This window comes from Trachinotus anak, unplaced genomic scaffold (assembly GCF_046630095.1).
Source record: "Trachinotus anak isolate AG129_WGS33_773 ecotype Australia unplaced genomic scaffold, CSIRO_AGI_Tana_v1 ptg000012l, whole genome shotgun sequence".
NCBI classification, from domain to species: domain Eukaryota; kingdom Metazoa; phylum Chordata; class Actinopteri; order Carangiformes; family Carangidae; genus Trachinotus; species Trachinotus anak.
Genome location: NW_027273863.1, coordinates 17,712,851 through 17,725,283, shown reverse-complemented (window position 1 = coordinate 17,725,283; position 12,433 = coordinate 17,712,851). Strand labels below are relative to the sequence as shown.

Below are 12,433 nucleotides of genomic sequence, written 5' to 3'. Positions count from 1 at the left end.
ATAATCTAAAATTAGGAAAAAGTATAAAGATATCATCATCAAGATGTGCTGAAAGTAATAAGAGTACAAGTATCCAGAATATATATTATTACTGATGATAAGCAGCATTTTAATGTTGTAGCTTGTCGAGGTAGAGCTAATTTTAACTACTTTATATGCACTTGTTCTGGGCTATATTCAATTAGGGCTGCCATTATTGTCTCAAATTTATCCATTCAAGTTTCTCAGAGTCCCCAAAACAGCCAAAAACCCCCAAATATTTAATTTATAACAATATTAAATAGGGCAGAGTAGGATATCTTCATCAAAATGACTTAATCGGATTATTACTGAGCAACAAGCACTTATAACATAACGCAGGACATAGTTTTCATTTTTCATTCATACATTTTTAATTTAAAATGCCATTAAATAATTAACAAACACAATAAATGAAGTCTGGTACAGTAATCCGAGTGGAAAATAAAAAGGACAGCACATATCTTCAAACTTAAAGGAATTAAATAGGATTTTGTGCATTAACAAAATAAATAACAGGTTAGACATACAGTACTTCTTTAAAAATTTGTTTCTTCTTAATACAGAACAATACATTACTTTGGTCACAAACTAAAGCTTTGATGCATTAAAAAGAAGGTTCCACATTTCAAAAGGCTGTCTCAATAAAAACCAATGATCTATGTGCGCTGCAAGTTTTGAAAAGTTGCCAGCAACCTCGTACAGAATTAACCTTTGCTTATCACGCTTGTCAAGTTGGATTTGAGCACTTTCTCCTAAAATCAAATGTAACTCCAATCGAGAAGCCCAACCTTTAAATATATGTATTATGAATTTGGTAAAAGAACAATACTGCACTGATAGAAGGGTCCCTCAAAAACAAATGTTCCCTTTTAGATTTTTAACATGGGTTCAGGTTATTTACTTTAGATAGCTTGTGCAAAACGCTGATGGGAAGATTAAAAGTAATTGTCATTACATGTTCATGATGTCCATTCAAGCATTTCATCACACCTACTGTAAGTTTTTTTTTTTTTTTTTTTCAAAAAAAGTTATAATTCCCTGAAATTATAACTGTAAACTACGACTAATTGAGAGAAACAGGCACAAAAAATTATTCTGGTTGTTTCAAAACATGCATTGATGTCAGTGGAAGAGTAACTTTTGCTCTACATGCTTATCTGAAGTTGGAGGATTTTGCTAAATGAGAATGGAGACGTGTAAAGCCAGTCTATTCACAGTCAACTACTGAATAAGCTGCAAGCATAAAGCTACGTTTTTGTTTACTTTCGAAAGAACAACTTTCATTATGATATCAGTGCATAAGTGCATTTAAAACAAGGAATACCATATAGTTCAAGTTTTCAGCTGTTCTAAGTCCAGTACTTCAGTTCACATCATACAAAAATACACAGCAGGTACGACTGACTTAAAACAGATAAGTGGAATTGTGTAAGTCAACTAAAACTTTCTACAATGTTTAACTGCTCGTGTACATGTATGTATGGATGTATATTGTATATGTGCGTGCAATGCAAATGATATGTGTCTACACTCATGATACATGGCGGTCATGGTGTGGCTTCACTTGTTCTTCTCTTCCAGTCCGCTCTCTGCTCTCAGAGCCTGGCTGCTGGCTGAAATGAAGCTGATCCAGTGTTTAAGGTCCTCAGGAAACTCGGGGCACTCAATCTGCACACACAAACACAAAAGTTAGCAGAGTGCTGCAATAGAGTAAAGCCACAGTCTGGATCGCAAGGTAATAGTTGACAATTTTATGGTCACAATTTTGATGAATTAATCGTTTACAAAAGTTCTTTTTTTTAAGCAAAAACATAGAACATTCACAGGTTTAGGCTTGTGATGATCTGATGCTTTTCTTTATCTTACGTGATCAGAAATCAAATATTTTGGGGTTTTAAACTGTTGGTCAGACACAACAACACATTTAAAGATGTCATGTTCGGCTTCATAAGATTTTTTTTTTAGTAGTTAGTAGAGTAAGTAATGAAAATAACTGCAGCTAGAATGGAAACGATTGTTGATAAATCCATTGACAGAAAAATCAGTCTTTTTTCAAACAAAAATGCCAAATATTTTCTTGTTCCAGCTTCCAAGGTTTGCAGATTTTTTATTTTTGTTAGTTTCATTCAATAGTAAACCCAATATTTGTATCTTATATATTATAGTATATATTTGAGTATTGTTTGAGGAAAACCAACATTTTTATATTATCACATTGGGCTTTAAGACATCGTAAGTGGCATTTTGTTGTGTTTTCTGAAATGTTATACACCAAAGGAAACGATTAATCAAAAAAAATTATCAGTAGATCAATTGATGAGGAAAACAACTGTTAGTTGCAGGTCTCCCACAGTCATACCAATACTTTATTCCATCTTCTATTACTCACCTTCCTTTTGCAGACAAATTCAATAATGCTCTCTGGGCTGCAGCGCACCACATTCTGCCTGCAGAGCATGACTGCAGATACGAATCCATCTTTCTTGGACACAAAGCGCTGCTCCAAGTAAAAGGCCTTCTCGTCCCATCCCACTACTTTGGTCCGAATCTCAAAAGCTTCACGGAAGGCCAAGGAGCGCCGGTACCGGATGGTGGAAGCCCCTACCACCATTTTGGCCCCCAGTTTGCGTGAGGCCATGAACAGCCCGTTTCGCATGTAATGGTGGAAGCGAGCAAAGTCACACTCCCTCAGATATCGAGAGTTGTTCATGTGGCCCATGTAGTCCAAATCATGGGGAAGGACCATGCCATCAATGCTTTGCTCAGCTAGAATGTCCCATATTCTGGGTTGGAACCATGACTGGATGAACACCTGGGCCCCCCGTAGGAAGTACCATACATCCAGACTGCAGAAGAGCAGAAGGAGGGCTCCCAACACCAGCAGCAACATCTCTCTGAAACAACAGTACATAAATTACAGTTAAATCAGCATTTATGTCGAATTATACACTTATTTAAACTACATCTCCATGTGACTTAAATGGCTGAATTTTCCTTTAACATCTACCTGCTCCCACTAACTCTGATTATGGAAAACAATAAAATTCACAACTATACAGTCGACACAAAGATTTAACATCACAATATCACAAGACCACAGTGCCATACAAGCACTGAACAAATCAATGATCGGATGAGCTAGAATTGATTTTTGGAGCTAAAGAAGAAGGATTAAAGGTCAGAGCTCATCTTCAGTCGCAACCAGTGAACCTAAATGTTAACATCCACATTAAGACAATTACACAATCAGCATTAAGAAAATGCTCGTCATGTCATGTCTTAGCAAGTTTTAGAAAAATGTGCAATTTTCTAAATGTGTTTATCTTAAGTAGGCTTGATTTCTGTAACGCTGACTTAACAGGTTCCTCTACAGAATCAAACAGGCAGCTGCTGCTGGAATCCTCACCAAGACCAGGAAGGTGGATCAAATCGGTCCAGTTCTCAGATCTTTGTCCTAGCTCCCTGCACTGAATGGTCTAGGACCAAAATATAATTCTGATGTGCTGCTTCAGTATGCACTGCCCAGACCCCTCAGATGATTTAAAACTGCTACAACTCATATTTCTTTTCAGTTAGGGTTTAAAACCTTCCTGTTTGCCACTGCCTTTAATTAAATTAAATTTGTGACAATTCATACTGTTTCATTGTCTTTTGTCTTATTTTCATAATCTATTGAATTTTACACTTTAATCTTGTTTTTTTTTTTATACATTGCTATGTGTTTCTTTCATATCTTGTCTTAATCATGGATAGATTATGTGGGCCCCTGGACACTGACATGTAAAAGGACTCCCAACCAGGTCATGTGTAGTTGTTTTGCATCTCATTGTGGTTTTTGTGGGGTTATTTTTTTTCCATCTCTTTGTTGTTTGGTAGCAGTTTTGGATGTCTCAGTGGACATATTGTGCATCTCTGTAGTTGTTGTAGGTCCGTTCAGTAATCTATCCATAGTCTTAATACCTTTGTATTGCGTAGTTGGTGTCCAAATCAACTTTGTCTTGCCTTGTCATAAAAACTGCTTACTTAGAGCAGTTGGAGTTTTCTAAATTCATGGCCACACTGAGTGTTAAATATTAAACTAAATGCACATTTCACATCACCAATGACAATGCAGATGTGTAGAAAAACAAGAAGCCAATGTCTTCACACTTCTTAGCATAATATTATGGCTAAAAATAGGAAAGCACCACACTCCTATAATCACCCACTTCAACCTTGAGAGGACTGTGAAGCTAACGCTGCTCCATTCAACCTGCTGTGACAGCCAAATCTGTTAGCTTAGCTGCTAGCTGCCAGTAGCTAGTGGCCTTGGCAGAGTAGAGACCATAGTCGATCGAGTAAAGTCGCTGTTCTTGAGTTTAGTCAAGGTTAAAATCCAAGCGTTAATCATAAAGACGGTAGAAGTGTATTATGATGACTCTAAAACTTACCGTGCCCCCTGAACACAGTGCTACCATGAGATGCGATGCAACTTGAAGAAACCGGTAGAATGAATGAGCAGGACTTCCGGGTAGTCTGTGACGACAAGTAATTTCAGTGGTTGCCCTGTTGGCATGGTTACACGTTTATGTTTTCAAATTAAATAACTGACGTCATCACACAATAAATTTAAGATGTTTTATTCATGTTATTAATATTATTATCGTTAAGTTTTTGTATATTTGTACGAGATATTTATTTTATTTATTTACTTTCTTTGTAATATTTATTCAATATAATGTAATACCTGAATATCTACTTAATTAATTTTACTTTGCTAAGGTGGGGATCTGGAGGATCTAGTTTTTCCTGTTTTTTTTTTTTGTCAAAGATATAAGCAATAGGTGCCTTTATTTATTTATTCTTTTTATTTATTTTAATTGTTATTTATTTGCTTGTTTGCAAAATCTCAGTTTCGACATTCCCATGAGAGGAAGATTGATTTTAAGTTTTATTCAAGTTTAATTTTGGACAAATAGCCACTACTGTATTTTAATAAAGAAAATCAAAGATCTGCAAGGGAAAACAGCACAGTAAAAGTTAAGTTTTATACGTGTACTGTGCTCATCTAAAAGTCTGTATACCTGCCAGCAGCTGAATTTGTTTACTAGATAAATTACTGTACACTTGTTATGGGGATTTAATGTTATTTGGTGACACTGTGTTTATTGATACAGTACTTCTTTTTTTTTTTAATATTTTTCCTGAAATTATCATTTGTTGTTTTACATCCTTTACTAATTTGTAACCACTATCATTGATTTTACTGTTGTAAACCATACTGCTTTCTCAGATTCACAGTTTCACATTGGGTTACAGTAAAATGTCTAACTAATCTTGACTCTCATTGAAGCCATAAAAGTGCATCGACAGGAGTTCAAAAATTTATTTGTTTTAGTGCATTTGTGGTACATGAACATACGCTCATATTACTTTTTTATCAGTGTATAAGTAAACATTCTTCATGGCTGTTAGCAGCCTCTGAGAACAATGAGGTATGTTGTTTTTTCTTGTGTTTGACATGAGTATCTGGGTCTAAGTGAAGCTCAAGAGTAGAGTAGGCACAAGTGTGTTCAGGTCAAGTGGACCGGATGTCAGTAGCTAACAAAAGACGAATGTCTCTCTCTGAAGACTTTGAATGGGCTGGCTCACAAAAACCCAGTCTTAATAGCTGTCCATGCAATGCCTTATTTGTTCTTTTCCTCTAGTCCACTCTCTGCCCTGAGGGCCTGGCTGCTGGCAGAGATGAAGTTGACCCAGTGCTGAAGGTCCTCTGGAAACTCTGGGCACTCCACCTGCAAGGAGCAAACCTTTAGTGTCAATGTCATTCAGTGATCAAAGGATTTATTAAAACCTTACTGATGTTCAATTTGCATTTGTACTGAAACTTTCTTTCCTACCTTCCTTTTACACAGGTGCTGCATGATCTTGTCTGGGCTGCTGCGGATGACACTCTGCTTGCAGTACATGATGGCACACACCAACCCGTCTTTCGTTGACACAAATCTCTGCTCCAGGAAGAAGGCTTTGTCATCCCAAGCGACGATCCGACTCCGCAGCTCGTACCCCTCGCCTATACACAGAGCTCTTCGGTAACGAATGGTAGTGGCCCCCACCACCATCGAAGCTCCAAGAGCTCGAATGGCCTTGAACACACCGTTACGCGTGTAGAGAGAGAAGCGGGCAAAGTCACACTCCCGGAGGTAACGAGCATTGTTCATGTGGCACATGTCGATGTCATGGGGAGTGACCCGGCCTGTCAGGACCTGCTCTGCTGTGACGTCCCAGATTGGAGGCTGGAACCAGGCCCGGAGGATCACTACTGCTACCCGCAGGAAGTACCAGACATCCAGACTGCAGAAGAGAGCCAGCAAGGCGGCGAGCACCCACAGCACCCACCACATCTCTCTGGGGAAAGGACACACACAAGCAGAGAAGGCAGTGGGGTTACTAAGATGTGTAAATGCCACATTATTACACATCCTGTAAAAAGACAAACAATTAACTGATCCTATTAATTAGTGTTGTCCAAGGCTACTAAAAATACACAGAACCACACTGTTGCACTGGACATGTTCCTTCATTCAGATAAACATGGGAATTATCGTTTATTTTATATTCATTCTTCATACACTGTCCTGTTCATATAAATCCTCACTTAACACCAAACCTGCAGCTGATAATAGTCCAAAATGAATGCACTTTTCACTCATGTTTTTGGTTTATCAGCTCCATGTTAGTTGCTTTAACTGGCAGCTTTAAATGAAGATTTCTGTGGACAAGGTAATTTGCCAAATCAAATCAACCCAGAATAATTACTTCCTCAAACACTAGAGGAACATATACACACATTTATTGTGCTCACTTGAAAACCTATAAGACAGTAACAATAAATCAAATCACTGCGATTTATATTTTTTGGTCAAGTTTGGCTTGTATTGTTTCACAAAGGGCAATAACTCTAATCATTTTTATGAAGGCATATTTGTCTCCTGTGTATTTAATTTCATGTTTCTTACAACAGTAAAGGTGTAATGTTGAACCTCCTATGGCTGCAGTATGAAACATGTGCCACTTTATGGAGGTAGTTTTTCCCTGATGTTACTGTCCTAACAGGGAGTTAAACTAGAGACCCACTGTGACTCAGTGTCTCCACTTTCCAGAGAGCCGTGAAGTGATTTCACCAAACGTGAATGTGGAAACAGGTTCTGCGAGAAAGGCAGGTACTGGCTAAAAAAAAAAAAAAAAAAAAAAAAAAATGTCCTTCTTCAGCTTACACGGTTATTTGAGAGTAAATTAATGCTGTGCCAGAAACTTCACACACAAGAGTTTAAAGTAATGCCGCGGCATTAGGTGATTTCTTCAGGTTAGCATTAACACTGGCAGGTTTGAAGTGAAACAACCTGTTGATGTGGCACCGAGCGAACGTAAACAAAGTGAAAAATATAAAAGCACTTCTTCGGTGGGATCCAGTAACACTCACCTGCCGTCTGCTCTTCTTTCTGCTCAGATCTGCAGAGTCGACAGCCCATGCACTCACTTCGACGTCAGTAAAGTACAAAGTTTAACTCAGTACGTTTAAAACACTTCCGGCTACAGCCACCAAAATAAAAAACATTAACGGGCGTTTTCGACGTTCAATCGAAATTAAAAACGTATACACTTGAAATGGCAGCATTAATATACAAATAATGAGTTTTCATCTTTAAAATGACCATTTTGCATCGCGGGTAGATCAATGATTTAATGTTTTTTTTTTTCAAATATAAGGAAATTTAATTTGAAGGCAAGTGATTCACTTCCTGTTACCCGAACATGACGTAGGACGAAATGGGTGGCGAGGATTGGCTGTCCAATCCATGGATGTATTATAAGAAAAAAAAGGAAACTGAACAAATCAAAGGAGTAGGATTATAAAGTGGTGGGTATTGCATTTTGTTTGGTGCAAATAAATAAAAAAGTTTTAAAGAAGCTTGAATCTGCTGGATTGCAGCCTTTACAGTCTCTAGACTTTGCGCTGTCTCATTGAAGAACCTCCCTCTGAGCCATTATTTTCTCCCTGCATCCTGATGAAGGCATCAAAATTTACATCATGCAAAAAACCACAAACATGTGCATCAAAGTTTAAGACATATCACTGCCTCTTCCTAAAAAGGTACCATTCATAAAGGGTTTAGAAGCTGTAATTAATGCTTGAGTCCTTTGTTAATGTTTTATCAATCAGTTCATCGTTTATGTAGTTTATGAAGATTATAATTATAACTAGAGCTGTAAATGTGAAGTGTTGATGCTAAGAGTTGTTTACTACTTTATTACATTTTTAAGCTCCCATTCTGTTGTTTGCATGAAGAGTCTCTTTAATCAGTCTACTCTGTTTAAATAAGATGTTTTGGCAATGACATGGCTGTGTTTCTATTCAGTGATAATACACTGAATGTTGGTAAACCATTCATCATCAGATTAGCAATTATAAATGTCAATTTCAAGTTAAAACACAACATACTGTACAACACACTACATGCTGACATAAACAAGAGCATCTGTATGCTGTCTGATGACCTGCTGTGCAGATTTTAATTTCAAAGATCAGGATGGCGGCGACCAGGACAACGACTGCTTGTGAATGATTGCTGTGACAGGCTTCAGGGGCTCCCAGAAGGTGATGACCTTCAGCAGTAGTCGGGGAAGTATTCAGATTTTTTGTAACAGTACAGTGCGTTCAAAACCTCGTCCTTCTCACAGAAACGACCTGCTTCATGGAACCACATCACCTGAGATATGCATGTACATATGTATGGTTGGACAATGCACTGACTGAGGCGCCGGCTGTCACCTGCAACCTGTGAGAAAAGGACACAAAAGGGGTTAGCTAGCAGTATTAGCATTAGCATAACATTAGGCTGGAGGGGCCCGACCCCCAGGGGGCCCTGCGCCCAGCCATCGGGCTCGTTCAGCCTCGTCCCCCCGACTTTACTCCTCCCGACTTTACTCCCCCTGACACCTATATAGGCTCAAATTAGGGTCCAAATGATTTTGAATTTGGGAAGTAATGTTTACAAATAATTCCAAAAGTTGTAGTTGTAAATCAAACTTCGTAAACCTGTAAAATAAATCTGCAGGAGAAATGGAAGTTTGTGCACGTGAAAAAAAAATGTATCCTTTGACAAAGACATTTGTATTTGCTACAAAGACAGACTCTCTGAATAAAACTACACAAATGGTCAGTGGTGAGGGTTTAACACATGAAAGAAACGCTTTTGTAAATGTCTGTGTACAGATAAAAAGCTGAAAACTCTAAAACTCAGCAGGTCACACACAGCAGAGTTTCACAGTTTCCTGCTCTGTATCAGCACAGTTGTTGACAAAACCATTTATTTATTTAGTGTTTTGTTTAACCTCAACACTGACCATTTGTTCATAGTTTTGAGTCACAAAGTCTTTTTTTTTAACAAATACAAATGTCTTTGTCAAAAGGAAAAAATAATTTTCCCATGCACAGACTTGACTTTCTCATACAGATTCATTTCACAGTTTACAAAGGTTGATTTACAACTACAAACGTTGGAATTATTTGTGAACATCACTTCACAAGTTCAAAATCATTTGGACCCTAATTTGAGCCTATATCGGTATGGGGTGGAGTCATGAATATGACTTACCATTTTTGCTGGTTGTGGAGGACGACAAGGTGTGGTATTGGCCCGAGTTGGATTCCGGCATCCCTATGAAAACATACAATGGTACTGTATTAAATACAATGACTTAAGGTAAAGTGGTATTTTACACCTTGTAGAGTCTTGGTCAGTAAAGTGATAAATCAAACAGAGTTGTTACTGAGTAGTTCCTCATTAATTCATCATTACATCATCAAATAAGTTCCTTAACAACCAATCACAGACAGCAAGTTTCCCAACAAGTACATTAATTGTCATCACTAATTTATCAAAAAACCAACATGGATGTGATTACAAATATGAATACTTGTGTTCAAACTTGCCATCTCTATTCATTGTGAAGTAATTCATTGTGATATAATGACGAAGTAATGAGGAGCTACTCTGTAACATCTCTGTTTGATGCATCACTTTGCTCACCAAAGCTATGCAAGCTGTAAAAAAAAAAGTTCCCTTTAGTTTACAACATAGTTCGGTTCTAATGTGTTGTAAATTACCCTCTAAGAACATAATTCTAGTTTTGTCTAATTTGATACCAAGTACAGCTTGTTATGTCTTATTAGTGTACAGTGAAAAGTGCAAATAAGATTTGAATTTGTAAAAAGAAAAACTGAACTGAAAAATAAAAACTGAGCAACTGATATCAGTGGTGAGGTAACGCAAAGACTCTGTGGAAGACGGTGCTTTTGCCAAATCTGTGAACAGATACAGAGCAGCAAACTGTAGAACTTGATGCTCAAAATTCCATTCATTGTTAAAGAGCAAACCGGGTCGACATCGAACATTAATGTTCTCTCTTTGGTTTCTAACTTCAGTGAAGAGCTGCATGTTCACAAATATTGACCAAACTGTTCTGAGGCACAGGAAGTGAGTTCTGTCAAAGGGTTGGGTTCTCCTTTAAATGCACAATCCTGATTATGATTGTAGTGTCCAATCCATGATTATAGTGGTCTGTCCTCAAAGCATCTGGTGCAGAAAAACAACAGACTCAATTATAAACATTAAGGTCGTTACAAAAGCCTATAGAAGACTCCAATAGAATTATCATATAAACTTGAAACTGAAAAGAAATCCATGATAGAATTGAGATTTCTGACACATGTATGTGTTCGAGGACAAAACACTGGACTGAATGAACGTGAGCAAAGCAGGACAAGCAGGTTCCATTTGAAGGTTTTTAATCTTTTGCTTGCAGTCAGTCAGGTGTGAGTGGTTACATGTCTACAAATGAAAGAAAGCGAACATACAGGTCAAATTCTATCACTTTATCTTGAATAAATCAACAAACAATTCTAAATCAAAATCAGTACATACATTATTGCTATATATATATATATATATATATATATATATATATATATATATATATATATATATATATAAAATCGTGGGAGAACAAACCAAGGAGATTAAATGTACCACTTAACAAAATACACATGACTTGAGGAAATATAATGAAATAAACGACTCACTCGACACACTCAGGAACAAAGGTGAGAGCAGCTCAGCTGAAGGACAAACAGAGAATGAGCTCAGGACACAGAACAAAGAAAACTCAAGACACCTGTGTGAGCTGCCCAGCTCTCCACCTGTGCTCCTCAGCCCAGCAGTCATGTGACCCCACTTCCCACAGGATGCTTTATTTAAGTGTAATTTAAAAAGAAAATGCAGTACTCCAATTTGCATTTTCTTTTTCACATACTCATGTGTGTACTCATCTACGAACATATTAAAATGATGATTTTCAAAGACTTAACCTGCTCTGCAGTGACAGTATTTAAACATAATGAACAAACAGCCCTCAGGCCACTGCATTTACATTTACATGTCACTGCGCTCTTTAGGGGTCAAAATGAAAATGCACTCAGTCCTCTCATTGAGGCAGGTCATCAGTGAGGATGTCACTTCCTCATCAATTGTAATTTTTCTGTCACTGGGGCAGTGGTTGTAGCTTGTTCCCTGTAAGGAAATGACCAGGGATGAGATTTAAAGATTTTTAAATGTATTACAATAAGTGATAAGATGCTGACAGACAGTCTCATCTCATCAGTGAGGACATCACTTCCTCGTCTCAGTGGCAGCAGCTTGTTTTACCCGTCCGTGTCTTATATCAATACAACTCAATGGAAATTACCAGACATATGATTTAAAGAATTTATCTGTGGGCGTGAATCTCCATCAGCTGAGTCTGCTCCCTCTGCAGCTCCACCTTGATCCCTCACCTAAATGCACTCTTCTTCTCAGTCAGCAAGAGCTTGAATTCATTTCAGATATAAAGCCTGTAAAATGATATGAGGTTGATGAGTATGTGATCACTTCCAGTGGTGATTGCACACACAGTAAACTCAGAATAACAAATCTAAATAAATGCAGGTGAAAGACCTTGTAAACATGTTTGTTGTCTCCATTGTGCAGCACTGAGAGTCACTCAGCAACAGTTTTTTGACTGATTAATCAAAGTTTAGGAGGATGTGCACACAATGAGCCCACAGGAGGAAGCTCCTCTCTGAGCTGCAGGTCTGTGGTGACCTCTAGTGACAGGACTGAAGTATTGCTCTGTGTCTGAACTATGTTCAGCACTCAGAGGAAGAAAACAAGAAAACAAGACAAGGTTCCTACTATTTAAACATGCGTTTTCTTCAAGACCATGAACTCAAATATTAAACCATAACAACCATATAATTTGAATAGGTTTGTTTGGTGTGTGTGTGTGTGTGTGTGTGTTTGGGGATTTTTGCTGCTAAAGCTGAGTAATCTTG

The 12,433-nt window shown here is 37.7% G+C and overlaps 2 protein-coding genes across 3 annotated transcripts in view; both read right to left on the bottom strand.

Moving 5' to 3' along the window:
* The window catches only part of LOC139629392 (protein THEM6), a 33,667-nt gene extending 28,440 nt beyond the window's left edge, over positions 1–5,227 (bottom strand). The window contains exons 1-3 of one of the 2 annotated variants that reach the window (XR_011692964.1): positions 4,452–5,227; positions 2,411–2,915; positions 388–1,689 (exon numbers count right to left, since the gene is read on the bottom strand). Coding sequence is in view for 1 of the 2 variants with exons in the window: in XM_071491986.1 (XP_071348087.1) it covers positions 1,582–1,689; positions 2,411–2,911 (609 nt within the window). In the remaining variant the exon portion in view is untranslated. Of the gene's footprint in view, positions 1–367; positions 1,690–2,410; positions 2,916–4,451 lie in introns of those variants that run through there. The other variant, XM_071491986.1, reaches the window with a different exon arrangement.
* A 145-nt stretch (positions 5,228–5,372) lies between these two features.
* LOC139629391 (protein THEM6-like) lies at positions 5,373–7,635 on the bottom strand. Its single transcript, XM_071491985.1, has 3 exons — positions 7,484–7,635; positions 5,901–6,408; positions 5,373–5,795 (listed from the first exon to the last, which is right to left on the bottom strand). The coding sequence occupies exons 2-3, from the start codon at positions 6,402–6,404 to the stop codon at positions 5,688–5,690; spliced, it is 612 nt and encodes a 203-aa protein (XP_071348086.1). The 5' UTR covers positions 6,405–6,408; positions 7,484–7,635; the 3' UTR covers positions 5,373–5,687.
* Between the last annotated feature and the right edge of the window lie 4,798 nt (positions 7,636–12,433).